This window comes from Stegastes partitus, unplaced genomic scaffold (assembly GCF_000690725.1).
Source record: "Stegastes partitus isolate 25-593 unplaced genomic scaffold, Stegastes_partitus-1.0.2 Scaffold189, whole genome shotgun sequence".
NCBI classification, from domain to species: Eukaryota; Metazoa; Chordata; class Actinopteri; family Pomacentridae; genus Stegastes; species Stegastes partitus.
In genome coordinates, this window is record NW_007577920.1 from 474,025 (window position 1) to 501,923 (window position 27,899).

Sequence of the window (27,899 nt, forward strand, 5' to 3'; positions counted from 1 at the left end):
TTAGTTTGCTTTTTTTAATTGCATGCTTTGCTTGCTGTGGATCCTCTAGTGAGGCTGATTGCGCTTGTTTTGCAGCTGGTCTTTTTGCTTTACCTGCGTCCGTTCGGATCCCGTGAGCCTCTTTAAAGAGAACGACTGCCGGATATTATGTTTGGGAGGAGAGAAAAAAAAAAGAAATGTATGTTTTTGTTGTACACACTTTTAAAACATGGCCAACTGATGTCCATTTTCATACTTCCTGTCCATGCATTGAAGGATTATAACCATATTGTACCATTATACGACGTACAGTTATCAAAAAAATAACTCCACTGCGGCATGAAAACATCATGTGGCCATGTCGGCGTTTTAAAATTTTAAAATGAGTGTCTTGTTCTGAGGTGTGCAAGTAAATCCAAGTTCTTGGTGCATGCTGTTTTATTTTCATTATGATCCATGTGGCTCTTCTAAATATTCTTTGTGTAAGAAAAAAAAAATGGTTGAAAGTTTTTTGTGTGGATATTCTAAAGTTACATCTAAATTGACCAAATCTGTGTTTGTGTTTTTTCATCACTCATATATATGGCAGAATTTTTGAGCCTTTTTTTTTTTAATCAGTGGTTGAATCAGGAATGACACAGAAGACTCAGATTACTGACTGAACAAACACCACACAGCTTTATTTGGAGAGAACTGCAACAACAAAGGAATTAAATGGAACACTCCAGCTGTGAAGAGTGAAAATGTATTTGTGAAATATCTAAAAAAGTGTCTTCTCTACCCATGAACCCTTGGGTCAACAGATCAAGATTAGGATGACAAATACTTGAAACACATCCTCAACGTATGGGGCTCCTTGAACCTTTGCTGCCTCGACGCAGGTTCTCCAGCTCTCGATGAGTAGCCATGACCCTCCGACTGGAAGAAAAGGGACAAGTGTGTGTTTTCAGATTTGTGAGCACCTGAATAGCTTATTTTTATTTTGACAGCATGTGGGAGGGAGGTAAAAGTTAAGAATAGGTAAATGACAGAGGGGAATGTATGGCAAACATGAAGGGAAGTGTATGATTCAATTTTCTGCACTTTTAGAAGCACAGCAGAGATTTATCAAAGCAACTTCCTAAATCCTTTATTCTTGCATTTAATTCTTTCTGATCCAAACCTGTGACAACATTTTGCCAGCACATTCGTCTGATTTTTTTTTTTCATATTGTAATTGCTGGCCGCATCAGAGATCAGATAAATCTCAGCCTCTCTCTTGTCTGCATATTTTTTTGTTTTTTCAGATTTGTTGCTGTATAGATTTTTTGCCTACAGCGAGGTGATGCAGTGGTTTGCACTGTCACCTCAGCTGTTAAGTGCCTCCCTGTGCTTGCATGATTTTTTTCCAGCTTCTTCCCAAAATCCACAGACATGCGTGATATGGTGATTCCAATTCGCACACCCCTTTGGTGTGATAGTAACTGTGCATGATTGTTTGTCTCTTTGTGTTTACCCTCTGCTGACCTAGTGACCTGTCAAGGGTGTACTCTGCCTTTCAGGTCCAGGACAAAGTGTGTGTAGCTAATGAATGTGTAGATGGACAAACCCATTTCATTTCAACTTGATTTAAGGCATGGACTTTCTCTCAGCACACACTCACTGACATGATGCCTTTCATAGTCCTGCACTCTAACCTTGATCATCATAACTAAAGCTACGTTCAGATAGCGGGTTAATGTGACCCAAAACTGATTTTTTTTTTTTTTTGCCCCTATGTGACCTGTATGATCTTTTCATGACAGTCTGAACAACACAGATCAGATTTTTTAAAATGCGACCCAGGCCACTTGGATAGCCAAGTGACTAGATTCAAGAGGGTATTTGTCATGTGTACAGAAAACTAGACACTGTACAATGAATGAAATCTTATTTTTCTGATCCTTCTTAACCAAGTCTAACTCAACCTCAACCTAAGGCCTGGTTCACATTACAGGACTTTTAAAATCTGAACAAATTTTGAAATCAGGTAGCTCCACACACACAAGGAGAAATTTCACATATAATAATCTCTCTAATCTCAGACATGCAGACAGTAAAACGCTGGAAAACAATGACACATCACCCACTACTGGATGTTACTACAATGATAATGCCAGACAGAGCCATCAGGAGCCACCTCACATGACCTCATAAGGAGACATGTAAACAAAATCAAAACTGAACTTGCTGTAAGGTTAACAATACTTTGAATTAAGAAAAAAACTAAAGCAGAAAGTCCACTGCTCTGGGCACTTCTGTGATAATTGTACCATCTCGAGTTTAACTTGTAATTTGGAGGTCTAAGACTGGATCTGTAAAGCTCTAACAATAGCAGGTAATCTAGGCTGAACATGAGGTCAGAAATGGTGATAAACAGTCCACCTGATACTTAAGTCCTAGCCCTCAAATAGCTCTAAAAGTCCTCCAGTGTTCCCAAAACAATAGTTCTTAACCAAAAGTGGTCCTCAAAGATAGAAAAACGAACTGGGGCATCCTTGGAGCACTGAGATCAATGTCTGGGTCACACACAGGCAGACGGAGGAGACAAGGAGGCACCGAATAGAGTAAAGGGATGAGCCTAAGATCTACAGCAGAGCTGACCAGCCAATCAGAGCACAGAGGTGAGTGTGAGGAAGATGAACTGACCAATGGCAGTGGAAGTCAAAAGTTCAGCTTTGAGCAGATAGAGAAGGAGGAGGTGAATACAGATGAAGGTAGGGAAAGAATGACAAAAGAAAAAAATAGGTCAGTAAAGGAGAAATGAATCTACTAACTTTAGAGCAGAGAGTTCTCTGATGAGTCCACAGATCAGATCTGAGGCATCTTCAAGGCATTCTGAGGAATCAGACTCCTCTTTCTCCATCATCTTCTCGTCACTGAATGGAGAGAAAGTAAAACATATAAGAGGTGCTCAACCTTGTAACCTCTAAGGACATCTTCTATGTTAAAATTGTCTTCTTAAGGATCAAAGTGAAACAGGCACTGAGAACAGGAAAGAAAACAAACAATGTGACATCTGACTATACAGCATGTTCATCGGATATTTGCTTAAATAAAATACTATTTCTTGTTTACAACCTTTGAAGTGTCAGATGAGGTTTTGCTTCATATCTAATAGTGACTACAAAGCCAACACTGTCAGATTTCGTGTGGTATTTAACCTCCTTTCCTACTTTCATACATCAGAATAATGGTGTTCAGCTGCGAGTCCGACACGTAATCCAGGCATCCAGATCCAAACGGGTCAGCAGTGTCTCTGTTCTGAGTGTTCTCAGTGCTCACTGCAGGAGAACCAGCAGCAGGTTTATCATCAGGATCACACTGTGAGCAGAAAAAATGGATTAACAATTTAAAATGTACACAGTTAAACAACTGTCTAAATAATGTCAGAACACAATCACATAATCACAAGTTCAAAGAGCACAAGATAATGTTGTGAAATTATTCCTTTTGCTTAATGAGCAGTCCACAACCCGAAATCTTTAATTTGCAAAGAAATAAATAATTAAAAAGCAGCAAATCCTCACATTTGAGAGTTAAACCAGCAAATATTTGATATTTTCCTTGAATAAATAACTTAAACTGCAACACAATTAATCATCTAATTGTTTAATGGTTTTAGCACTAACTGACTACTTCTGTTGCTGGTGAATTATTAGCATCTTGTTACAAACGCTGCACAGTATTACATTGCAAATGGATGATATAATTTGCAAAACACAGTAAACTGCATAGTTGCAAGGAAAGTAACATCTGAGCAGTGACTGAAGGACACTTTAGGGCAAATTTTCCTTAACACAATGACAAAATAACCCCTAATTTTAACTAAGATATCTCAACAAAAACTCAACGAGCTGCTCTGTTATTAAGTTAGTGTCTCCACTCACGTTGTCGTTCCTCTCTGAGACACTGTGTGTCACTGCAGCCTCACGGAGCTCCACAGAGCCACAGTTTAATCCTCCTGACTGGGTTTCTGCTTCTTCAGCTCCATCACCACCCACTGCTTCACCAGTTGTCGCTTCCTTCTTCTCATCTCTTATCATGGTCACACTATTCACCTGCAGAAGGGTAGCCTCGATGGCATCCCTGTTTTCACTCTCCTCTTTTGTGGAAAAAGTGATGGCAGAACTATAGTTGACTTCAGCTGAGCCCTCCTCCTCCTCCTCTTTCCTTTGTTTTTGAGGTATTTCAGCCACAACCTCAGCAGTACTTCCCTTAAGCTCTTTCAGCTCCTTGTTCTCCAAACACTCCCCATCTTCTTTCTCTGGAAGTGGATCTGACTCTGGGTTACCAGTTTGTTCTGGACCAGGCACTGTGCCTCCTTCAGCCTCACAACTTCTTACCTCTGAGCAGCCTGGATCACACACAGAACCGGTCCCATCTGAGACAGTGGCAGCGATGAGGACTTTTGTTTCTGCGCTGTGTCAGAAAACAATATTAATGTTAAAGAAGGAGGCAGAGAATGACTTTTGCCCCTGTTACTGTAGTAAAGCATCAGTTTCACACATCTAATTTTTTGGAGTAATTTCAGTTTTTTCATATTAAATGTGACAGTTTTTACTGAAACAGTGTCACTGAATACATTAAAACTCCATCTATCACAGCAGGATGTTGTTGACTTCAAGTGAACCTATGAAAGAGAGTTGCCAGGAGGAAAATATTAACCTTCATTTGCACTTTATTTTATTAAGTCTTGAAGCTAAAACAATCTAAAATTAACTCTCAAACTTTTACAACAACTCATGTTTGTCAAACCAATAAAGATCACATAGGTAAACTTTGTTTTGAATGAGCGACACTTTAAAATTTGGTCAAGTAGACATAAAGGAAATATAAATAATGTAACAGTAGCTGCGTCACACATAACACGTCTTTCCGCTGTGCTTGTTGTCATGATAAAATACAGATGAATCTACAAAATGTATGACACGATCCTGACCTGTCATCTCCTCCGCAGTGACTGGACTGAAGCTGCAGCTCCGTCTCGCTCTGTTCTGTGATACATTCTGCTGCGATGGACACAGGTGAAGGAGGTAAAGTGGGTGAAGACTTATTCTCTGCCAGAGCCAAAGGGTGACTTGTGTTATTACAAATCTGTTTCTCAGCTCTTTCCATTCCATTCGGCCCACTTTCACGCTTCTGAGTCAGTAAAAATTGACTCCTCTCCCTCTCTGTTAGACCGCACATACCCATCCTTCGCTTCTTTTTGGCTGGTAAACCTGCTGCCGACTCCTTTGTGAGTTCCTTGACATCATTTGTGCACACAGTGCTGGGTTTGCTGTGGTCGGTTTCTTGATTTCTTTCTAAATTAGAGCTCGCCTTTGCCCCCAATTCCTTCTCCAAAGCAGCTGCACTGGATCCGTCATCCTCTTCGGTGATTGACAAGAGGAGTTGATCAGTACATGCTTGATATGTTGATCTGTTACCCTCCTCTGAAGCTTCTTCTTCCTTGTTCTTTCCACTGTGGTTAATATCAGGCTCAGTATCTACTCTAAAGCCCTCTAGATGAGAATCATTCTTGGGTTCTTTTTCTTCTTCCTGCCCTGTAACTGCCATATTTGTTAAGTAAATATTGGCTGCTTCATTTGGTGCTTCTGTGTGTTTTTTGACGATGGAGTCATCTGGTTTTGTGAGATCTGACTGTTTAGCTCCCTGATCTTGTTGATTTGTAATCATAGCACATTCATGCGGAGGTGACTGTGGCGGTGAGGAAACAACTGCTGTATTATTTCCTTCAGTGTCCTGAAATTGAAAAAAGAATTGCCTGTGAAATGTGTCAGTAAGCAATATTTTGGACATGCAGACCATCCAAAGCATCCTGTGGCAGATCATTTGTTGCACCATGCTCTCTGAAACACTTTCTTAGATGGCAAATTTTGGAGTTAGGAAAATTCAAGTGCCTGGTTACAGCCCAAACCCCCCTCCAGCAAGTCAATATCTTGTGCTTGTTTTCTCTTCTCATTTAGGATGGGCTTTTATAGTCCATAAGGAGTGTCAGTGAACAGGCCATCCTGTTTGACTACTGTCCTTTAAAGCCACACCTAGTGAGGCGTACATTTTTTCAATAGCTGGGAGTTTGCCACTAGCGGACTGGCTCAAAAACGTTTTGTGCATAGTTGGCTAAATTTAACCCTTTTCTAACCATAACAGGAAAAATAAGAACTTCAACTTATTCTCAAAGACAGAAAACAAGACTATTTGCAAGCTTGATACAATGTAAATATGAGTTCTGTGTCATACACCTACACTACCTGTTGATGGACAGTAGCTTGAACATCATCAGTCAGGGAAATGTGATCACTTGGACATTCCCTCTTTCTTGACCTGAGTGATGGAGGCTGGGGTGGAACGAAGTCCTCTTAAAACAGAGGGATCAATTTGATTATTTAAAAGGGAATCATTACAGCAGGTAAACACTTTACCTGATGCTGTTTAAGTAAACACTTAAATTACAGTAAAATGAAACTAAATTGCTAAGTTTATGAGTTGTTAAAAAAAAAAATCCTGATAATTTGCATTTAGCAGCTAAGTTAGCCCTTATTTTGTCATAATAGCATCTATTTTTTACCTCCGTTGCTGTTCTTTGCTTTCCCTTTGGCCATCTCACTTCACAAAAGAATGACAAGAAGTCAATTTAATGAAAGACAGAGCCACAGGACATGTGAGAAATGTAACCTAAAGCTACCAAAAATACTGTTTCTCATTGTTATGGTTGCATATTCATGGTTCGCTTATAGCCAACTTACTGTTTAAGACATTTATCTCAAAGCACTAGTCATTTCAAAGGGCTTTACTGGCATGAAAGTTTCAAAAAACAGCTTTGTCAAAGCACTAACATATCATCAGTCATAATATTTGGACAGTCTACAATACCAGCAAATGTTTAATAGCACATTAAATGTTTTTATTATTAGTTAGCTAACAAATTTAAGCTCAACGTACTCAAAGAAAAAGTAATGGATATGACAGGTGTGCTCAATAAACTTCCCTACTGAGATTTAATAATTGATTTATACAAATTAGAAACTTACAAACTGTGAAAAAACAATGTAATTTCATTTTTTTCCCCCCAGATATAACACACCCACCTGAACAGAGCTCTACTGGAGATATAACGTCGCCGCTTTACGTCAGTAAGGGGCGTGTTTCGTCCAGCCGTAAAGCGCGTTGCCATTGGAGACGCAATGTAGGAAGTAAATTCCACAGCTTACCGTTCTTGTTTTGATAGCTCGAAGTAATCGCTAAAACACACCTGTGTCTTTCTGTATATCTGCTCCGTGTTTCCCCCTGTTGTCTCTGAGCTTTATTCGACCTAATTAAGCGACCCGACGAGCTGTAACATCCCGGTCCGTGAAACTGTCAAGGTAAAGAGCCTCCCTGAACATTCACTAACAATTGTGTTACATATCGAACTAGCTGTAAGCTAACATGAGCTCAGAAGCTAACTCCATACAAAACAGTTAAAATCGTGTGGTTTATCACACCAAAGTGCACAAAGTGGCTGGTATTCGTGGGTGCAGGTTTCGTTTGAACATTAAGGGAAGACCCCACATTAGACAGAGGTCTGGGGGTCCTCCCCCAAGATATTCTGACTGTCTTAACACTCAATTTTCTATATTCTGGTGAATTGTTTTGCATTAATTTCTGCATTTTCTGTGTCAACTTGTAGAGGAAAAGTCTTTTTTTTTCTGTAAAGGCAAACTCACTTACCAGGTGAGCATTCAAAATAGAATTGAACATAATGCAGGGAGTGTTTAGTGTTGCTTTCCAATGTTTATTCTCTGTAGATTGACTTTTCCAGTTTATTATGATCCCTGCTCATTTGGCACGCATAAAGGAATGACTAATTCTTGTGTTCTCGTCCGTCTGTGCTTGTGCAAGTAACCTCTTTAAATGTGCAATTATACATTTATTTACTTTATTTAATGTAGAACTCCCTGTAATTGAATTGTTCATATACATTTCAGCAAGATTTTTGTTTATAACATATGCTGAAAAAAGACCCATCCCTGTCGTAAAAGTGACTTTCCAAAGAAAAAAGTCCTTTGCTTCTCTCATGTCTCTGTGAGGGAGGACGTATCCCCTGCGTCCCTGAAGCTACACCTTGGCTCGTATTGAAGTCAGTTTTGATTGAGATGCACTAGAATTGAATGCTGTCAATTACCTAACCTCACACGCCCTTCTTCTTTCTCTATTTTTCATTGGCTTGGTTATTTTAATAGGCATTGAAAGCCCATGAGTCGCAGTCGGAACCCCCCTCCTCGGGGTCAAGGGGCAGCACGGGCCAAACAGGTAATACTTGTCATATCTGATAATAAGATCTGTAATGATTTCTTCTGTTAGAATGTCAACAACAGGTATGATTCAGCAGCTTCCATCCTATCTGTCTATCTGTGTCTCAGATGGGGCTGCTCCTCGACCTGTCCCCGGATGGAGGGATGGATGACGATGGAAATGATGACGAGCTGGAGGCAGAGCTGCTTAATCTGGTGGGAGGAGGTGGAGGGGGGAGATCACAAGGGAAGAAAGGTGAAGGGCGAGGTGAGGAAGACGAGAGTCACTAATTTTCTGTTGCAGTGAACTACAGTTTTTCTCACCTATATTATATCATATTTAGTATTCTTGATAATATAGTGCTGCATGTCATTATTTGTTAATGTTTAGCTCCTGTTGCCATGGCTGAAATTGAGCGAATGGCAGCTCTCTGTATGAAAGACCTGGATGATGATGAAATGGTGGACGAAGACTTGGATGATGATGAAGATCTGCTGGTAACGCACACACACTTTTAATACCTTTTAGACATGAAACTACTATCAGATGGATTGGTTCGTTTGCAGGGAATAAATTGTCAGCTTTAGCCACGCATTTAACTGTTCTTAACTTCTCCAGTGTGAACATTTCCTGCTTTTCTTTAACATATTTAATGATATAGTGAAAATCATCAGGTTCTTAAGTTTTGGTTGGACTGGAAAGGTGACTTGAGGGGGTCGTTTTAGAGGTTTCAGAATTTGTGATAACAATATTATTGCCATTTTACAGACAAAATAATTAACTGAAACATAATTGACAGATTAAGCTATGATAAAAAAATATTTTCACTTGAAGCCCTGATTTCTTTTATTCTACATTATTGAATTGCTTTAAATGTCTGGACTTATCTCTGAACTATATATATTTTTGTCTCCATCCATAGGCAGAACTGAATGAAGTTTTGGAGGATGATGAGCAAGATACTCCTGCTCCAACGCCTCCTGCCGTCACACCGACAGCTCCTAAAAGAAGCGTCGCATCGCACCCTTCCCCTCCAGCTGCTCCCAGTGGTGCAACTGGGTTGGAGTCCCGCTTGTTGGAACGCATTGAAATGTATAAGACAGCCATATCTAATGCCAAGTCTGCAGGCGAAACAAGCAAAGTGCGAAGATATGACCGTGGATTGAAGGTAAAGTTCAGAAGAGAAGTGGGGGGAAGCACCTCATACATACCACCTCATTCTTTAAATGTTGCTTAATTATTCAAAACATACTGTGTTTTCATGACTTTGGTTTTCTCCACCTCTAGACGTTACAGTCCATGTTAACATCTGCCAAGAAAGGAAAGCCAGTCAATGAGGAGGAGATGCCTCCCCCTGTTGCTCTCGGAGGAAAGTCAAACGTCACAGCCGAGTCTGAACCAGTTAAGGAACGAGAACTGCCAGAGCTGATCCCCTCCCCTCCCACCAACCAGAAACCTCTGAGGGAGGCGGCGGCAGCAGCTCCGAACACTAAGCCACAGCATCTGACTCCACCCCAAAAACCTGCTGCTGCAATCACCCCAGAAACGCCTGCTATCTCTCCCCTCACCCCCAGCCAGCCTGATGGACAGCACTCAGGTGAACTCACGGATGATGAAACAGAATTTACTTCTCTGGACTGTGTACCAGATCCATAAAAGTAAAGATATGGTGATAGTGATCCGCTCTAAGAAACACCATAAATTCATTTCATCAGATGGAGTCATAAATTTCGTCAGATTATCACTTGTTACTCACAGATTTTTTTATTTTTATTGATCAGGTTATTTATTCCGTTAGAAAAAATTGCTCAAAAGATTAGTTGAATAATACATGAGTTGATTAATTGTCCTCTTTTCTCCCCTACATGGAAGCTGGAATTTACAGTTGTTGTCTTTTCTATATTCGAATGAATGCATTGTAGGGCTTCGAACTGCTGATTACATAACAAATTTTATACGTTTCTGTTAATGTTTGTAATTAACAAGCATGTGTATTTTGCAGTATACAAACAAACTTAATAATTCATTAAGTGGATGTTTGACAACAAATATCATTAATGCACAAACAGTCGCATTCAAATGTCTCTGCCAAAAGTCACATCCCTAAATGTCAAAGTTATTTGTTGTTTTGTTTTCTATTTTTGACACACAAACAAACCCGCATTATGTCGTCTCTTCTTTCAGAGCTGAAACAAGCAGTGATGTCCAGACAGAGGGAGTATAAGATGGCTGCCATACACGCCAAACAGAGCGGTGACATTATGCAGGCCAAACAGCACTACCTCATTGCCAAGGTAACGCAACTGATGTCAGTTTGATCCCTCAATAAATCTGATTGAGTATAGTTCTTGTGTAACATTTGTCAAAGAAAGTCTCTTCTAATAATGTTGTCCTCCATTTATGTAGAAGCTCGACGGGCTGCTGGAGGCGCTGGACCGAGATGAACCAGTACACCTGAGCTCACTTCCTCCTCCTCCTGGTCAGTGTAACTGTGTTAAAGGAATGCTGTACCTTAAGTTTTTGACATTTACTCCCACACTGAGTGGAATCAATTTACTTTAACCCTATGAACTCCAACCACCACCATTTTCACTGTAATATAAAGTCCTGTACCTCCGTGGAAACAGCACAACCATGGGTAGACGTAAAGAGAACTCAAAAATGTCTTCTATGTGGTATGACATATATAAAGCCATTAATCATTAAAAAAAGAAAAAACAACAGGTGATTTCTTGATTATTTAATGTTAAAAACCTGGACTAATATGTACAACATTTTTCCAAGTGCCCACAGTTGTTATCAATACTGAAAAAATGCTGGCTCTACGTACTAGAGATATTTTACTATTTACATTTCTTTTTTTTTTCCAACTTGTTTTCTGTCTGCTCTGTGTGAGCATGGCCTGCACGGTCCAGCTGAAATATCCTGGAATTTATTCAAACCTGCCAGTTGGGTTTGGGATGAAGGGCCGATTTATAAACCAAATGCCCATAAATTCAAATGACCCAACGTCATTAAGACATTAAATGCTTATCAAGCTATTCTGACCCAGTGTAATCCAGATCTTGTTATTCCAGTTGTGTGTCCAAACACATCTTTACTACAACAGGAATGTTGCTTGATAATCACGCCACACACTGGTTCCACAGGTATCTTAGACTGAGTCCTGCTCAGTTGTGGCTCATTCTCTTACTGGCCTTATCTTTTGCCAGTGCAGCTAAATTGTATTCAGAGATTATGAAACTGTACAAGACAGACATTTGCACACAGGCAAAGAATAACTAAGAGTAGCAAACACATAATCTTTAAACTCACTTCCACTCCTATTCTTTCTCTTATTGTTTCATTAACTTTATCTCTTCTATGCAGTCTCTCTTTGCCTATTACCGTTAACCTGTGTATCCGATGATATATGACATTCTCGACACCACAAATCAGCACTGTACTACACTACTTGTTCATACTATTAACCACTGTATTGTACTAAACAAATAACTTGATTTGGATGGTCACGCTTAAACTGACTCCATGAAAATTTGTGTGATGCGGGCAAACTGCACTGATCTGCTTGGACCATAATACTTGAACACATTTTGTTACTCCAGCACAGATATGCCGATTTTAATGCAGATTTGACAGTCTTGCATGTGCGTGATTCCTTCTCCAACTCTAACTAGATTACAGACTGCCCTTAAAGTTATTTATTTCTGTTTAACCTCCAACGTGATACTGACAATGAAGTCTTTTGGTCCTGAAATATCTGGGAGTTTGACAGTGGCCTGAACAACTGGCAAAATATGAGGATAAAAACAGGTTCCTTGATTGTAGATAATCATCATGCAATCAGGCTCATCAGTACATCAGAAGTACATAAGAGCTGCAACAGTACGTAACCACTCGTCTTACATTTAAAGCTACTGTTTATCAGACCAGGGCAAATACATACTGAACTTGGAAAGACTTCCCACTAGAACCTTGCACCATAAATAGGATGAATTATAAAAAGTAAGTCTCTTCCAATGGGGTGACTTTAAACAGGTGATGTTTTTAGAGACATATGCATTTGTTTCTGACTAAATAATAAGGTTGTAACAGTAAACTATGTCCACCCTTGCGCTGCTGTCTGATCACCTGCAGGAGAAGTAGTAGCAGAGCATCGTGCACCTCCTCCTCAGTCCTCATCCAAATCTGCTGCTCCTGCGGCTCCTGCACCCAACCAAGTCGCCGCTGCTGGTAAGACTTCAGAAGCCCTGATCCTTCCTTTGCACTAGTTAGTATAGTACAAGTGATTTTTTTTTTTTTTTTAAAGTGAAGTATGTGTCTGCTGTCTCTTTGCAAAGACCTGCCTGCTCCCACCAGTTTGGCAGAAGCCCTGCAGCAGCGGATGGACATATACAAGTCGGCAGCAGAGGGAGCCAAGAGCAAAGGAGATGATCGCAAGGCTCGCATGCACCAGCGGATTGTGAAGGTGCACACCATAACCTTAAAATATTGTGCAGATGGTTTTCAAAGTGCTCTTTTTTTTCCCAAAATACCTCATACTTAGTGACTCTAAACCAAAAATACAACTATTTGTCATGCACATTCCTGGCACTGTGCTGCAGTTTGGCTCTGTTTGTCTTATTTCCCTGAATAACTGGTATGACTCATTTTATTTTGACTTGGAAGTATCCTCTGTTTCTTGACTGTAACTGTTACTATTGCTCATTTGACCTACTGCAGTAACCTACATTACAGTCTGTGTTGCTCCCTCAGGATTGTTAAAAGACATTGTGAGAAAGATTTTAAGTCGATCTAACCAACACGACCACAATATACAGGAAAATGCATGTATAAATTGTTTTTTGTTGCAGTGAAAACATGTTGATGACTTTGATTTCCATGTGGGAGTTACGCTTTTGTATTATCTCTGGGTTTTGTTTGTTCGTTTAATCTTTGTCTGCAGGACAGCCACTTTGTGTTTGTGTCTGAGTGCAAATGAATAACTGGGGAGGCCGCATGCTTGCAAATAACCTATGATTTCTTCTGATTTACAAAGCAGAAGTTTATATTTCAGAATATATTTTGCAGGTCTTGCAAAAGAAGAAAATCACATATAAAAGTGTAAGAATGTCTGAGGATGTAAAACTGAAAACAGAATTATCAATAATTTCCTCTTTTTTTTTACCACAGCAATACCAGGATGCCATCAGAGCTCACAAAGCCGGCCGACCTGTCAGCCTGTCTGATCTCCCTGTGCCACCAGGTAACATTTGAATCGAGGTATGTGTCGGGATTTTGCTTCTAGGACGATGGTTTCACGTGTGTGTTGCTCTTCTAGGCTGTCCGCCACTTCAGGGCTCAGAGGGGGGTCAGCAGAACTTCATGGGTGTCCTGGAAACGGCCATGAAAATAGCAAATCAGGATGCAGACGCAGAAGATGAAGACGAGGATGGACAAAGAGAGGCTGCCAAGGTAAGAACAAATAATAAAAGCAGTGCCAAATGGTCAGATTGTTTCTCTGCAGCCAAAAAAAAAAAAAGAACTGATTGCCTTTGGACCAAACTAAAAAATCCTTTATTATCTGCCACCAGCCTCTGCAGCTTCTGTGGCAGGTTGTTTAGTCAGTTCCATTTTCTGCACTGCACCTCTTTCCAATTGTAATTAAGTAAATTAATGAGGTAGCCATGTAAGCCATTTAAATATATTAAAAACGTAGCTGTTAAGTTAGTTTGAAATGTTAAATCCAACTGATGGATTTCTCAAGCTGCACCTGCGTGACTGGACAATATTGTACCTTGAAATCTGTCCGTATGTTCATTCCATTTGCCATTTTCCATCTTCTGCAGCCTGCGGTGCGTCCACCTGTCCAGAAAGCAAAGTCTCCGGCTCCTCAGGCCCCCGGAGGCTCCTCGGCTCCAAAACTGGGACCTAAAGGTGCATTCGCCGTGTGGGTTTCTCTGAGAAGGGGAATGCACGTACACACTAGCCTGCCTACACATACCAAATGTGTCATACAAACAGTTTGAGTGTTACACAAGACATACTTTTACTTCTTTTTCTCTTAATTATCTTTGTAGCCCAGCAGCAAGTGGATTTCCTGTTGCTAAGGCGACAGGCTTTTTTGCGTGCAGCGCTGCGCTCTAAGCAGATGAAGGTAAGCTGTGGAGTTTTTTTTTTCTTTTTTTCCACTTCTTTCTTTTTTTGTTTGCTGTAGATTGGTTCCCTGCCATCTTTTTATTTTTTGTGGATGTTTTCAAGCACAGCTGTTTTGTTCGAATCTTGAATGTGTTTCATTAATGCATCTGTTGCTGCTCCGTTGTTTTGTAGGACATGACGGGAGCAGCGCAGCACCTCAGACACGCCAAGGGACTGGACCCCATGATCTCTGCTGCCAAGTCTGGCCTACCTGTTGATATCACCAAGGTTATAGAAATCTTTTCTTGTGCAAATCAGTGATGTGCAGATGCTTGTATATGTGTGTGTTGAGCAGGTTGTCACAGCTGCACCTGAATGTGTGAGGTGTGTTAACAGAAAATGTGACTGAAATAGAAGTCGATGAAGAAACATGGGGTGAAATAAACACCTGGTCTCACCCTCTGTGTGTTCATGTCTGTACTTGTGCGCGTGCTTATTTTCAGCTTCATTTCGCTGTTTTTATTTCATACGAATGCCACTTATCCCATATGATTTTCATTCACTTTGCCTCACTTTTGTTTAACTTTGCTTACATAACTCATTTATTTCTCTATGACTCAGTCCCGCAGTGTAATTACCAAGAATATTATGCCTGTGCCTCTGTTATTTTGTCTTATTGTCTGTCAGCAGGATATCACACAAGCGTGGAAACAGATATTCATTTCTAGACTGACAGATTGGAAACAGAGTGATTAGATTTTGGCGCGAGCTCGATCAGGGGTTTTAAAAACTGTGTTGTAAATCAATTCAACTTTTAATTGAATTCATACTCGTTCTCTGAGTGCCCACTTGTTTTTCACCTTAGTTTAGAGAGAACATTTCTCCTTTTCCCTGTGCGTGCTCTTTGTTTCTCACCACGTTCTTCTTCCCAACAGATTCCAAGCACTCCAGTAGGCGAGGAGGATTACTCCCTGTCTCGCTCCCGCACCTCTCCTGTCTCCCCTCGCTCCAGCGAGCAGTACCGTGGCCTCATGGATCTTTTACGAAAGCAGCACGAGGTTAAACCACACCTTTCCCTTCCCTTTTTGAAGTACATTTTACCTTAAAGTGCACCTCCAAAATTTCTGTGTATCAGTGACCAGCTTACATCCTGGTGTTATTATGATGTTCTTGGCTTTAAAGATTGCTCATCACTTTCCTGGTCATGCAGCTTTTTAAACAGAAAAGCTTCAAATTGTATATATTATTGTCCTCGTCTTATGTATGTTTTCTTACCCACACCCTCCTTTATTTTGTATCTGAATCAACAGAAATGTCTGAGCTGCTCTCAACAGTTCACACAACTGGGCAGCGTGGCTGAAGCTTTAAAGTAAGACATGTTTTTATTTGCCTGTTTGCTCATATATATTTCATTTGTTATTGGTTATTTGCCGCCATGATGGAATTAAAAACCTGCTCATTTCTTTAACTGTAACTCAAGTCACAGTATTGTTGTTTTTCTTGCCACGAAAAGATCATAGGTTCAAAATATTACAGCTTCTAGATCTGCTAACTGATTGCTAAATTTGCAAAATGATGGACTAAATGTCAGTCAAAAGCCCAAAGACATGTTGTCACCCATTAAATTAATATATTATTTAATTAACTGTTTATTTTCCATAGAGTACCTCATTAGCATACTGTATGTGGCGAACCTTTCATGTCACACTGAATATTTTGCATGTTTTCCTCACAGATATTTTTTTCGCAAATTTGCACATACATATGACTGTAACACGTTACCTTTTGTCATCATCCCTGAAGAGTCTGTACTGCTTTTTCTTCACTTGTGCTTTGAAAAATAATAGTGCCTATACAAGAAAGATTTCATTTTTTTATTGATGATGCCTGTAATTTTCTTGTTTAGTCCTCATGTTAAAAATGAAGTAATACGTGTGTTTGTTTTACTCAAGAGTGAACAAGCAGTTAGCTGTCTGTTCAGGGATCAGATTGTGGTATTTCAGGAATCCGACCATCCTGTGAGACCACGATGTGAGTCGTGTTGTGTTTCAGCTCCATCTCTGCCTCTCCAAAGGTTTGAGAAACTAATTGAAGAGTGCATGAAGAGCATAGACATCCTGAAGAATGCCCACGCCAAGGGTCACCCGGTTCCCAAGTGCCGCACAGAGGAGAGGACCTTCAACTCTGTCAAGTCAGCAGCAACCTCACAGAATATAGTTTTCAATTCATAACAGATATTATATAATAGTATATTTGAAGGCAATGTCAGTCAGTTGGTGTGTCAGCTTTACACTTTGGTGCAGACTAAAATATCCCTGTTGGATGGATTGCCTTCACTTTTTTTTTTTTTTTTTCAAACATTTTTCCCTGAGGATGAATCATACTTTGGTGATCTCCTGACTTTTCCTCTGGCATCACCCACAGGCTGACATTTATGGCTGTTAGTGAAATATTTTGACAGTTGTTGGATGATGGTAAAGCCATTATCAGGTCAGAGAGCACTGACAGCTGTTTTAGTTTATTTCACTGTAAAATGTTGGACTCAGTTCATAACTCAGATATTCTTAGATATTTTGGGTACCTTTCAAGATGATAGGCAACTACATTTTTAAAAACTTTGCAAATATCAACACATTAAGTGTAAAACCCTCTGGATTCCAAGCTGTTTCTTGGCATTTTTTGTGCCTGTCAAGAGCTCATTTTTCACTGCAGTATAAAATCCTGCACCTCTATAAAAACAGCACAGCTTAAAATACTTTTTATTCAGTGTTACACAGGTAAAACAATCATAAATCATAAAAAAGAAAAAAAAATATCAGTTGCATTTCTTTGATTATTTATTTTACAAAAATTGAAAAAAAATAAGAGAATCCACATGTACAACATTTTCCAAGTGCTCACATGTGTTAGCAATACTGAAAGACAGTAGTGGCTCTACATGCTGTAATTATTTCACAACTTACATTTTCCATCCTTCTCTCCTATCAACTCTGTGTGAACACAGCCTGCAGATAACCCAGTTCAGTCAAATAGTCACTGGATTTTTATTATTTGACTGTTGGTCACAGCTGAGACATTAATAGCTTATCTGTTCTATCATGGCACTCAGAATTTTTAGTTTTCTACAGAATCAGATTAGTGCAAACGACCTATTTTTGATGCTCTTTTAAATTAGACACATAGAATACAGCAGCCTTCCTGAAATATTATGGTTTTAAGGTTAAGTTGGTCAATTTTGCCAATGGAGTGGCACAACATATGATTAGTTCATGGAAAATTGATTCATTCTCGTTTTTACAATTTCTGACAGTGACAAGCAGCTTTTTTAAGACAACATGATTTTCAAACCTGCCAGTGGGTTTTGGGGTTCAGAAGGTTGCATCTTGCTTTAGTGTAATCAGCAGCAGGGTGTTTAGCACATGATGGAATCTATTCATTCAGAGGATTCCTACAATATAGTAAATGAAACTTTTTTTAGCAGTCTTCTGGTAATATGTCTGCCCACCCCAACATAGAAAACCCATCCATCAGTCACCGTACCATTGGTCCGTTAGACCGTCCGCTTTATTGTGATTTAAAACAATGTTTATCAGACTCTGTGAAGCTTGTCCTTTAGATTTAATTCTCTAAACATGCATCAGTTATTTAATTCTGAAAACAAATTACAGCGACATAAAAAGGATTGCTTTACCCGACTGGAGTGGTAGATGAGTCAGAGTGACTCACTCTGGCTCTGCTCCAGTATCATATCAAGCTAACAGCTAGGTGACTCTGGCAGTGACTCACTCCACAGTTTGAGTTGTTTAGCTCCCAGTGATGCTGTCTGTCACCTGTAATGCCGGTTCTGAACGGTCATCAGTCCTGTTTTTTTGCTCCGTAGGATCTACCAGAACCTGACACTTAATGACCTGGTGCTGTACATCATCCGAGGCATCAACCTGCCGGCTCCCTCAGGTACTGAAGGCTTCTGCATCTTCAAAAGTGCCCGGCAGTAATCCGTCACATCTGTGTGCACTCACACCTACTGCTTTCATTACAGGTGTCTCACCTAATGATCTGGATGCCAGTGTGAAGTTTGAGTTTCCTTTTCCTAGCGCGGTAAGAATCTTGCAGTGATTGCAGATGTTTCCCTCTTTGGATATATAGGTATGTTTTAATGAATTCATTATGTGTGTGTATGTGTGTGAGTAGGAGGAGGCTCAGAGGGACAAAACCAGCACAGTGAAGAGCACCAACAGTCCAGAGTTTAAAGAGCAGTTCAAACTCAACATCAACCGGGGCCACAGAGGCTTTAAACGAGTTGTCCAATCCAAAGGCATCAAGTTTGAGATCACACACAAAGGGTAAAACACGGCTGCAACATAAGGCACATCCATGTTTCCATGTTTATCCACATGGTGTACTTCTACAATGTAGTAATTTGTCACGAGCGATATTTCATGATCATGTGTAACATTTCATATTTATTTGCAACATTCTGATCACATTTGCAATATTTCCGTTTCATGCACAACATTGTCAGTGTAATATACAATGTTTCATTTTCAATTTCATCTCATTTTTCAGGTTCAATATTTCATTATCGTGTGTTTTGCCAGCATTACTTTTTACTTATCTATTGTAGCCATATTTTGGCTTTCTTGTGTCATTTTAGTAATGTATTGAACTTAAATCTCATTGCTTTTCTACTTTTTCGGCACTGCACTATATGTGACACAAGAATTTCCTAATTTTCCTAAACTTAGCTTAGCTTAAATTAACTTGCGCTGTAACTGTCGTGTCTGTATGTGTTCACAGAGGCCTGTTTAAGACAGACAAGGTAGTGGGCACTGCTCAGCTGAAGCTAGAGGCTCTGGAAAACCACTGTGACTTTAGAGAGATCATAGAGGTGAGTGCTCATCAGATGTAATGCATATACTCGCATATGCAGCACATCTTTAGAACAGTGCACGTGTTTTTTGTAGGTGATGGATGGACGTAAAGCTACAGGTGGCAAGTTGGAGGTGAGAGTAAAGATCAGAGAGCCGCTGTCAGGAGTCGATCTGCAGCCGATGACTGAGAAGTGGTTGGTTCTTGAGCCGGTCTCGCCGCTTTCGCCTCCGGAGAGACAAAAGGAAAGAGTGAGTAGAGTTATCGATTATCCTGACCTGCATTTGTTTTTGAGCACTGTTAGAACTTAGAATGTCATCAGAAAACTCCAGGTCACTACATAGATCCTTATAGTGTGAAGTCAACTGTGCAAAACACAGAGCCAACATGCTATCTCGAAAATTGGAAAGTCGTGTGTGTCAGAACACAAGTTTCAAGGAGTTTTAGAGACAAAGTGCTTGTTGGATCAGAAAAACAGTGCCTGAAACCACATCCATCTTGGAACTGACAACAAAAATATACCCACCTCACCCACCGGTTGGCCAGATGTGCAGAGGCTTGAAAGTGGACAAGATTTGAACTTCTCCCTTAAATTCTCCTTTGCCAGGTGGTAGTAGTCTAATCTCTTGGCACATAATCAATTGGCAGACATTTGTATTCACGCAGCTACATTTCTTATTAGTTCAGCTTGGAGTAACACCGTGAATGCCTTTTGAAGAAAGATGGAACGCGTACATCTCTATCCAAATGACATTCAAGTCTTTCTATATGAATTTCCTTCCTTTTATCTCTTTACTGACTAAAGTAAAGGGAAAGGTTGATTTATTAGTGAAAACACAATGTGACAACACTCAATAGAAAAAGGCTTAGCGAATGAATCAGTGACAAATGTGAATCATCTTGCTTGAAGAGAATATATTTATACTATTTCTTGTCATAGATATAATGCTACAATATCAGATATTTATATTAAATTTGGCCAAAGTTTCAAAAAATTAGTATGGCTGGAGCATATGGGTTTGTAAAAGTAATCCTGGAAGACAAAAGCTCAACCTTCATACAGATCTAAATACATGGTTTTCAACATTTTTTTGACTTTTGCGACAAGCTGACATCAGCTCATCACAGATTTCTGTATAGTCATCTGCTCCAGGCACAAACTACAGTCTGCTTAGTAATTTTATGCAGTACGTGAGCCTGCTTGATTGGTATTATAGGCTTTCAATCTACTCCACCACTCAAATAACTAATGGTGCAGAGAGATATTTTCGAATTGTTTGTTGACAACAGAATATTAAAGCTGTGCTATCTTTGTTTGAAATTTTCACACCAGCAAAAAGATGAGGTGGTGCTTATACCAATCAGAAAAAAAACTTGTTTAAGAAAAACATTGAGCGAGAAATGAGAATATGTCCTGTTTAAACATCATTCCTCCAATGAATACATGATCATTTGTGTTTATTACAAACAATACACATTTAAATCCTATATTTCCAGCAGATTTTCATTTCACCTCATTTACTTACATCAGCTTGATATGCCCATATCTTCTGACCTGACTTGAGAATGAGGATCACCAACAGTTTATCATGATGAACCAATTTCTAGCATTCCCATAATGGCAGTGCACTTGCTTCCTCATTGTCTGTTACTGACTTTCTGCAAGTTGTTTAGAATATGCGCTCCGTTTGGATGGAAACTTGACGTGGGACAGCAGATGTGTTAGGAATATAAACTTGCTGGTTTTGAGCTTAAACCAGCCTTTTAACCAGGATGATTTGGCGTCATCCTGCAGCTCCTTTGCGCAGCTTATAAATGAAGGTGTTACAAAAGCTAGCACCATCGACTTCACTGCATTTACATGCACTTAGCTAAACGAATTACTGGAAGAAACCTGGTTACGGAAGGAATCAGATAACACATCAACATGCACTGCAGTAACCTGGTTACACAAAAACCAGAGTACACAAGTCGATTGTCCCATACACCTGTGTAAAGCAAAATCTAGTTGGAAGCCCTTTCCCTCCCTTTCCATGCATTTTGTTGTCTTTGTTGACAATTCACCTGCAAATAAAGGCATTAGCTGTTTCATTCATCATGAAATTTATCTTTGAATACGATCCACTTTTCAGCATGTTTAGAATTGTTTCCTCCAGAGACAACTTCTTGGGTTTCTCCATGCACATGTACACGTTAACATCTCTTATGGTTATGCGTATACATGACAAAGAAATCTGTATGTGTCATGCGATATCTACTTGGGCATGTGACGTAACTCTAACCTCCTACCTTAATTACAGAAACCAGGTTCCTCATTGTTAGTAAAATATCAGTGCACACTGGCTTTTTAAAAATTTTCTATTGTTTTTCTAAAGATCTGACCTATGTATTAGTGTTATTGCACAGCCTGGAGAACAGTCACTTTTCATGTGACACATAAAAAACTCTTCAGTCTTGAATCAGCTGACTGGGCGGCACACCTCAGCAGGAAGTCCCAGTACAAATCCCAGCCGGTCAGGCATGTACTACATATCACTCACCTGCTATCTCTTCTTATATGTCGTGTCTCGCTTCACTTTCCTTATCTGTAAAGGCACAAATTGCCCAAAACAAATATTTAAAAAGAAATCAGCTAACTGTAACCAACTGGAACCTGGTTACTGAAGAGCATGTAGCTTATGGATTAATAGTGCCAGTGCAGTGAAGAATCTGTCTGTTTGTTTGTTTGAATCAGGCTCCATCTCCTCGCTCTAAACCCAGACAAGAAGCGAGCAGCAGGAGCAGTCACCCCAACAACTCTCCTCCACAGTACAAACTCCACAGCTTCAGCCTCCTCAACTATGACAAGGAGCGGCTGGAAAGAAAGGTGAGTCCTGCATGTTTGTGTGGTCTTGGCCTGTCAACAACATCCATTTCTGTAATGTTTGTAACAGCCCAAAGGTGTGAAGGTCTCGTCACTCATCGCGCTTCTCTCTCAGTTGGCAGAGTACCGAAAGAACCGGCGGGATCCTCCGCCTGACCTCATCCATCAATACAAAGAGGTCACACACAGACTGCAGTGGCAGAAAGCACAGCTGGAACGAGGCTCCCCTGCTCTGCTCACAGGTAACACAAACAGAGAATATACATGAGTGACTACATTAGGGGTCGACTGACTATCAGGGCCAATGTGCTGCGTTTTTAAAATTTTCAGTCTCGTTATTTTTACTAACCGATTACCAAAAAACACATTAAATGCGCTGCTTTGGCTCTGATGCAGCCGTCCATGACTGTCATGAGTAGCAGCCGATCAGTACTGAAAGCTACTGAATACAGACGAGTGTATTTGCAAAATGGAGCAGCTCCAGTAAATTAGCTGTGTTACGAGGACATGAGGGTGCTTAAAAAAGTTCTTAGCCTCACCTGGAAACAAGGCGCATAACTCCCATTTTAGGACATAACTGTATACTATAAAGCCTTACAGCACTCTCATTTACTTCCAACCTTGACACCAGACCAGAAATTGAAGAAAATGGAAATTTCAAGGAAACTTTCAGCTCACTTTCAGGCCAATCCAGCAAATTTCCCCATGAGATTTATGACCCAGGATGAGACATGGGTTCAACACTTTGATCCTGAATCAAAGCAAACAATGGAAACACGTCTCCCAAGAAGTTGAGGCATCTGTCGGCAAGGTGATGGCTTCTGTGTTTTGGTGCGAAAAGGAAGGAAGTCATGTGTGCTGTTGAGGTACGTTAGAACCAAGTGCATTGAAGTTAAAGGAGGCTATGTTGAAAAATAATGCAAAACCAGTCTTTCTCCTTTGACATTTTCTGGTGAAGCCAAGAACTTTCCGAAGTACCCTTGTAACAGCAGATACTGCTGAAGCTGTAAGAAACACCACAATCGTACACAAGCACAGCCAGTTTCCCAGTAATGCTGAAAATGCCAAAGTCATTCACTTGTTGGTGTCAATGCATCTTATTTCACTCACAGCGCTATGCTAAGGTTCTCACTTAAAGGTTTGATCTCAGGTCTGTGGCTAATGCTATCTGGAGTTCCTGTAACATGAGCACCGTGTTTCCACTGTTAACTGGAAAGACGTGTTAGTGATGCAACTTGTCATCTGATGTCTTCTGAAACTCAGCTGCATGAGGTGCTTTCCTTCTTAATTTAAACAATGTAGGTGATCCATTTTTCAAATCATGTATCTGATTTATTTATTTATTTCGTTACTGGTCTTAAGGAAGACTAGTAATTTGCTGTAGCTGATGGACTCGTCTCTCTACCTACAGAAACTGAATAAGAAGCGCAACCGTCAAGTCATTTACAGTGACTAAGGCTACACTAACAGCTAGGACTAAGTTAAGGCAGCCACAGATTACCCCGAAACAGTGTCTGGACAATAAGATTAGGGTCTTAGTGGGCAATAAAAGTGATAAAACAGCGAAATATTGACTAAACAGAAGAGTAGCGGATGTAATTGGAGGAAAAGAGGAGACAAACTGTTCAGTCTCAGTTAATCGATCTCAACCAGAGGAGAGCATCCCAGTGTCACGTGACGCTCTGACATCATCATTCCTGTTTATATTGTGCATATTCAGTCATAGTAATCATTATTAATGAAGCAATCTAGTTACAAATGACGGGTTCCCTGCTCTGACATGCTGTTAATATCAAACGTTTAATGTGTATTGGTTCCAGATATCAGCTATCAGTCTTTCTTGATGAGAAATATTTAAAATTGGCCGTTAAAAAGCCATATCAGCCGATCTCTGGTTTACGTTATATAATTATCCTGTATGTCTCAAGCCTTAAAGCATGTAACCGACATTTCCCTCCACCACCTGTGCAGAGTATGAAAATGTGCTGCAGCGGTTCGTCCAAGGGCTTTCTGAGTCTGTGAAAAAATACTCCAGCCAAGGCAACAGGGTGAGTCTAGAGTCAGGGCTGACTGATGAATATAGACTATTGAATGCAAACACTTGTGTGTTTGTGTTTGTGTGTATCTTATTGTGAAAGGTTGTCACCCTCTTTGTATAGGAGGCTGCAAAGGATGCACTGGGCAGGCTGAAGATGGTAGAGAGTGAGGTAAGGGTGACTATGAATAGCAGCAGTCAATATAAAACAGTTGTGTAATCTTAGCGTGAATAAAAAAATACAGACTATAATATGTCTACACTTGTTTTCTCTGCTTTAGCTGGAGTCGCTGAAAAGGAAACGCAGTGGATGAGAGGAGAATAAGGAAGTTTGAGACTTGGCTGGAGCACTGTTATCTCTCTCTCTCTCTGTCTCTCTCTAATACACACTCATATACAAACACTACAGTGGAACAGCATTCACCTTCAGCATGATTCTGTCCTGCAAAATGTCCAAGACAACTGCATGAACCAGCCAACTAAATCCGTCAGTCGCTCTTATAACTTGTGTCACATGTGGTCAGTCACCTGCCACAATACGTAAACAAACAACTGTAAGGGACGCAGAAATTCAAGAAAGCATTCAAATGTATAAAGAGCTAAGGGAGATGTAGATTTATTTGCACTTAAACAAATCAGACACTACAGAAAAGTGCTTCTAAAGTACGGCTTTCCGGACTTTACATGTGTTCTGTTAATGGTTTTCTTGATTCCCAACTTCCTTTGAGAAGTGTTGGTGAAGGTATCGTCAATGTTTTACATTTTACACCAGCTGACAGTCTTTTGGTGTCCAAAGATGACCAAAAAAATGTGTGTGTGCATGTGTGTGCGCGCTCTGAGGTGTATTTAACCAGCGGACTGAGGTGTTTTTAACCCTTTTTCCCGTATTTTATGTGTGTAATGAGCTTAATCTAATCTGTCTGCTCCAGTGTTCCCAGATTACAGTAATCTGCTCCGTTTGGAGTGCTGTGATATGGGAATAAAAAAAAAGGGGGCTTCAGGGTGTCGCAGCCTACATCCCATAATGAGGGATTAGTGTTTATGTCGCCAAGGAGACGACTAGATCAGACGTAGAGTCGCCTTTGGGGGCTGGGAAGAGGTGGTGTTAATAGCGTGCCATGAATGTGGTAGAAGCTTAGCTTTGCTGAGGGATTGCTGCTCCTTCTTCTTCATCAGCTGTTTTCTCTTTGTTGTTTTCCTCATCTTCACTTTCGTCATACTAATTCCTCTGCAGAGATTATTCAGACTGTCTAGTAATAGGTCGTCCCACTCGGAATTTATTTTAACTCCTAAACAATATTAAGTCCATTGTGCTGTCGATTAGAAAATAATTAACAGCTGCTGCGTCAGTGTGCTGCTTTTTTTTTTTTTTTTTTCTCTCCACAGAGTTTGGTGAACTCACTTTCACAAAAACAGACTCTGTCCCGCTGAGCTCTCCAGTAGCAGCACAGTGGAGGCTGAAAAGTCTGCCCACAGGATGGCAACCCAATATGTGTCAGTATGGCGAGGTAATTGCTCATTTCTATTTCTGTTCCCCCACAGACGTCCCTGTCATAGTCTTCCTCTCTACATTACACACTACTGAATGAAGTCAAGGGGACAAAATAGAGACACAACCAGTGAAACTTCACAACATGTAGTTTCCAGCTGACAAACACACAGGAATTAATCATTTGCCACAACAACACTTAACGTGACTAAAGCATCACACTGCCACCATGCATTCTGTGCTCTAGTTAACGCCGTAGACAGATGTTTCCTCTGTGTGCTCGACAACCTGACAGCACATTCTGTGGGATCCACGTCGATTGCATCCAGCAGGGATGAGCAGACTACTTTAAATGAGCCTTACTGTATGTTTTAATTCTTCGGTGTTGATGATTTCTCCACTAATAGTTTTTTTGGTCACGTGACACACGAGATAATCGCGTGTTCGCATTAATCCACCCGCTGCCTCACTCCATTAGCAAATAATCCTGGTTAAAGTTGGCCCTCCATCGTCTGTGGTGATTTTATGTGACGCTCCTTCCCCCACTTTCTTTTTTTTTTTTTTTTTCTAAATCAAGAGAGGATATCTTCTGAGTCTTTGTACATATTTTGGTCCTTCTGGTCACCTGATATTTTTGGTGGAAGGACAGATAGATAAACGTCTGCTTTCTATGGCATTGAAACTTTTTAGGTTTAACACAGTTAAAGGACTACAGCAATCTACTTGCAAACTTTATCGAAGGGATTTCAATGCAACACAATTTCAGATCTTTGGATGTACTTTTCTGGTTTACATTAATTTCCATGTCACTTTCCAGACTCTTCAAACTTTGAGTTTGAGCCAAACAAATCTCCATTAATGTTTGTCATCGTGGCGCATTTTATGCAGTGGTGCAGTTTAAATACAGATTTATTTGAAAAGCTCTGCATTAAGAAAGATTTAAATAATGTAACTTTGACGAACAGTAATGGTGACTCAGTGGATTACACAGCTTAAGCAATTTTCAAGGGTCCGCTAATGGTTTTCATATTGCACAGAAGTGAATGTAGCCCAAAGGCTGCCTGAAATTGTACAAAAAAAAAAAAACTGAGGCAGCAACTGATTACTGAGTAATCCTCCAATTATTTTCTGTTTAATGCAACACAGTTTTCTAAAACCCAAAGCAAGCTCTCCAGATTTGTTTGTTTTGTCCAGCCAACAGTCTAAAACCCTGAGATATTCAGTTTACTCTCCCACAAGTCGATATGCTCGCAGTTTAACGGCTGAAACGAACAAAACATTTGGTGTTTTGCTTGAAAAACAACCTAAATTAATATATAAATCATGCCAGATGTTTTTAAAAAAAAACTAAACTACACACAGCACCAGAAAGACTAACTGTAATGGAAAGTGAGTCTGAGTTGGGCTAAAAAATGTGCAAAACCACTGGCATGGTCAAGGGAAAAAAAAATGGTGATAGTGTAGCTCTGATGTGACTCTGTGTAGCAGCTGCACGTTTTAGCCCAAACAAAAAGGGCATCTGCGCAGCACCCCCTTTTTTTTTCGTCGCCCCAAACACACAAACACACTCCTGCCACATCACCCCACTCCTCAAATAACCTCGTGGCCTCTGAGGCTGTCCTGTTGTCGTGGCAACAAGCTCATCAGCATTCAGTGTGGTAGCTGGATGGTCAGGACCCGGCAGAGGGACATATTGTTAAAGTTTGTCCTGCTGGTGACTCACACTCCTTTCTCGCATATAAAACACACACACACACACACACACTCCTTCTCACTCTTTCTGTTTTTAAATTTTTCTGTCTCTTCTCCTCATGTGTTGTTATTGATCTGAACTGGTGGATTGTTTATCATTGTTGTTCATACCATCCTCCTGATCAGCTGGAGTACATGTATTCATCTATTGTTGACTTTTTTTTTTTTTTTAATCCGTCGAGTCATGTAAGGGCAATCAGTATAAATGTAATATTTATATATGGTAAATATACGGCATATTATGCTCTGTCTCTATTTTTAAGTGTAAGTCATGATGATTGGTGAAGCTCAGAGCGGGAATGTATGAAGGCCTGATTGTTCAGGCTTTACTACCTGATGTATGAGGTTGGTGTTGATATGAATAAAATGTTAAAACAGCAGGGAGTTTGTGACGTCTTTGAACTTTAAATATGCAGCCCTGAACAGATTTTCAGTATTTGAATGGAACATCTTTGGACAGCTCAGAAAAAAACTTACCTAAAGTCCCTTTGTGGTTGCTA

At 40.1% G+C, this 27,899-nt stretch overlaps 2 protein-coding genes across 3 annotated transcripts; one reads left to right on the plus strand and one right to left on the minus strand.

The window, feature by feature from the left end:
* Positions 1–630: 630 nt before the first annotated feature.
* LOC103356216 (nucleolin 2-like) lies at positions 631–7,107 on the minus strand. Its single transcript, XM_008280293.1, has 8 exons — positions 7,089–7,107; positions 6,569–6,606; positions 6,252–6,358; positions 4,940–5,742; positions 3,888–4,419; positions 3,182–3,321; positions 2,775–2,876; positions 631–897 (listed from the first exon to the last, which is right to left on the minus strand). The coding sequence occupies exons 2-8, from the start codon at positions 6,600–6,602 to the stop codon at positions 819–821; spliced, it is 1,797 nt and encodes a 598-aa protein (XP_008278515.1). The 5' UTR covers positions 6,603–6,606; positions 7,089–7,107; the 3' UTR covers positions 631–818.
* cc2d1a (coiled-coil and C2 domain containing 1A) lies at positions 4,171–27,779 on the plus strand. 2 transcript variants are annotated; one of them, XM_008280291.1, is made up of 28 exons: positions 7,227–7,364; positions 8,223–8,292; positions 8,403–8,541; positions 8,665–8,771; positions 9,197–9,442; positions 9,562–9,871; positions 10,459–10,568; positions 10,681–10,753; positions 12,412–12,507; positions 12,615–12,742; positions 13,447–13,519; positions 13,595–13,728; positions 14,103–14,190; positions 14,334–14,410; positions 14,584–14,679; positions 15,327–15,449; positions 15,702–15,760; positions 16,466–16,582; positions 18,272–18,345; positions 18,431–18,489; positions 18,583–18,734; positions 19,189–19,279; positions 19,356–19,511; positions 21,995–22,126; positions 22,239–22,365; positions 24,095–24,171; positions 24,283–24,330; positions 24,440–27,779. In XM_008280291.1, the coding sequence occupies exons 2-28, from the start codon at positions 8,236–8,238 to the stop codon at positions 24,470–24,472; spliced, it is 2,982 nt and encodes a 993-aa protein (XP_008278513.1). In that variant the 5' UTR covers positions 7,227–7,364; positions 8,223–8,235; the 3' UTR covers positions 24,473–27,779. The 2 variants fall into 2 exon arrangements, with proteins under 2 accessions (XP_008278514.1, XP_008278513.1); XM_008280292.1 differs by lacking the exons at positions 7,227–7,364; positions 8,223–8,292 and adding an exon at positions 4,171–4,183 and having other exon boundaries at positions 8,506–8,541.
* The last annotated feature ends 120 nt before the right edge of the window (positions 27,780–27,899 follow it).

Bases quoted from the DNA above. Each gene is read 5' to 3' on its own strand.
- LOC103356216 (XM_008280293.1), bottom strand. From the start codon at position 6,602: ATGGCCAAAGGGAAAGCAAAGAACAGCAACGGAG. The intron at 3,322-3,887 runs GTGAGTGGAGAC...TTCTGCTCACAG, and splicing joins TCTCAGAGAGGAACGACAAC to TGTGATCCTGATGATAAACC. The intron at 2,877-3,181 runs GTATGAAAGTAG...CTCTCCATTCAG, and splicing joins CTGAACACCATTATTCTGAT to TGACGAGAAGATGATGGAGA.
- cc2d1a (XM_008280291.1), top strand. From the start codon at position 8,236: ATGAGTCGCAGTCGGAACCCCCCTCCTCGGGGTCAAGGGGCAGCACGG. The intron at 15,450-15,701 runs GTTAAACCACAC...CTGAATCAACAG, and splicing joins TTTTACGAAAGCAGCACGAG to AAATGTCTGAGCTGCTCTCA. The intron at 16,583-18,271 runs GTCAGCAGCAAC...TTTGCTCCGTAG, and splicing joins AGGACCTTCAACTCTGTCAA to GATCTACCAGAACCTGACAC.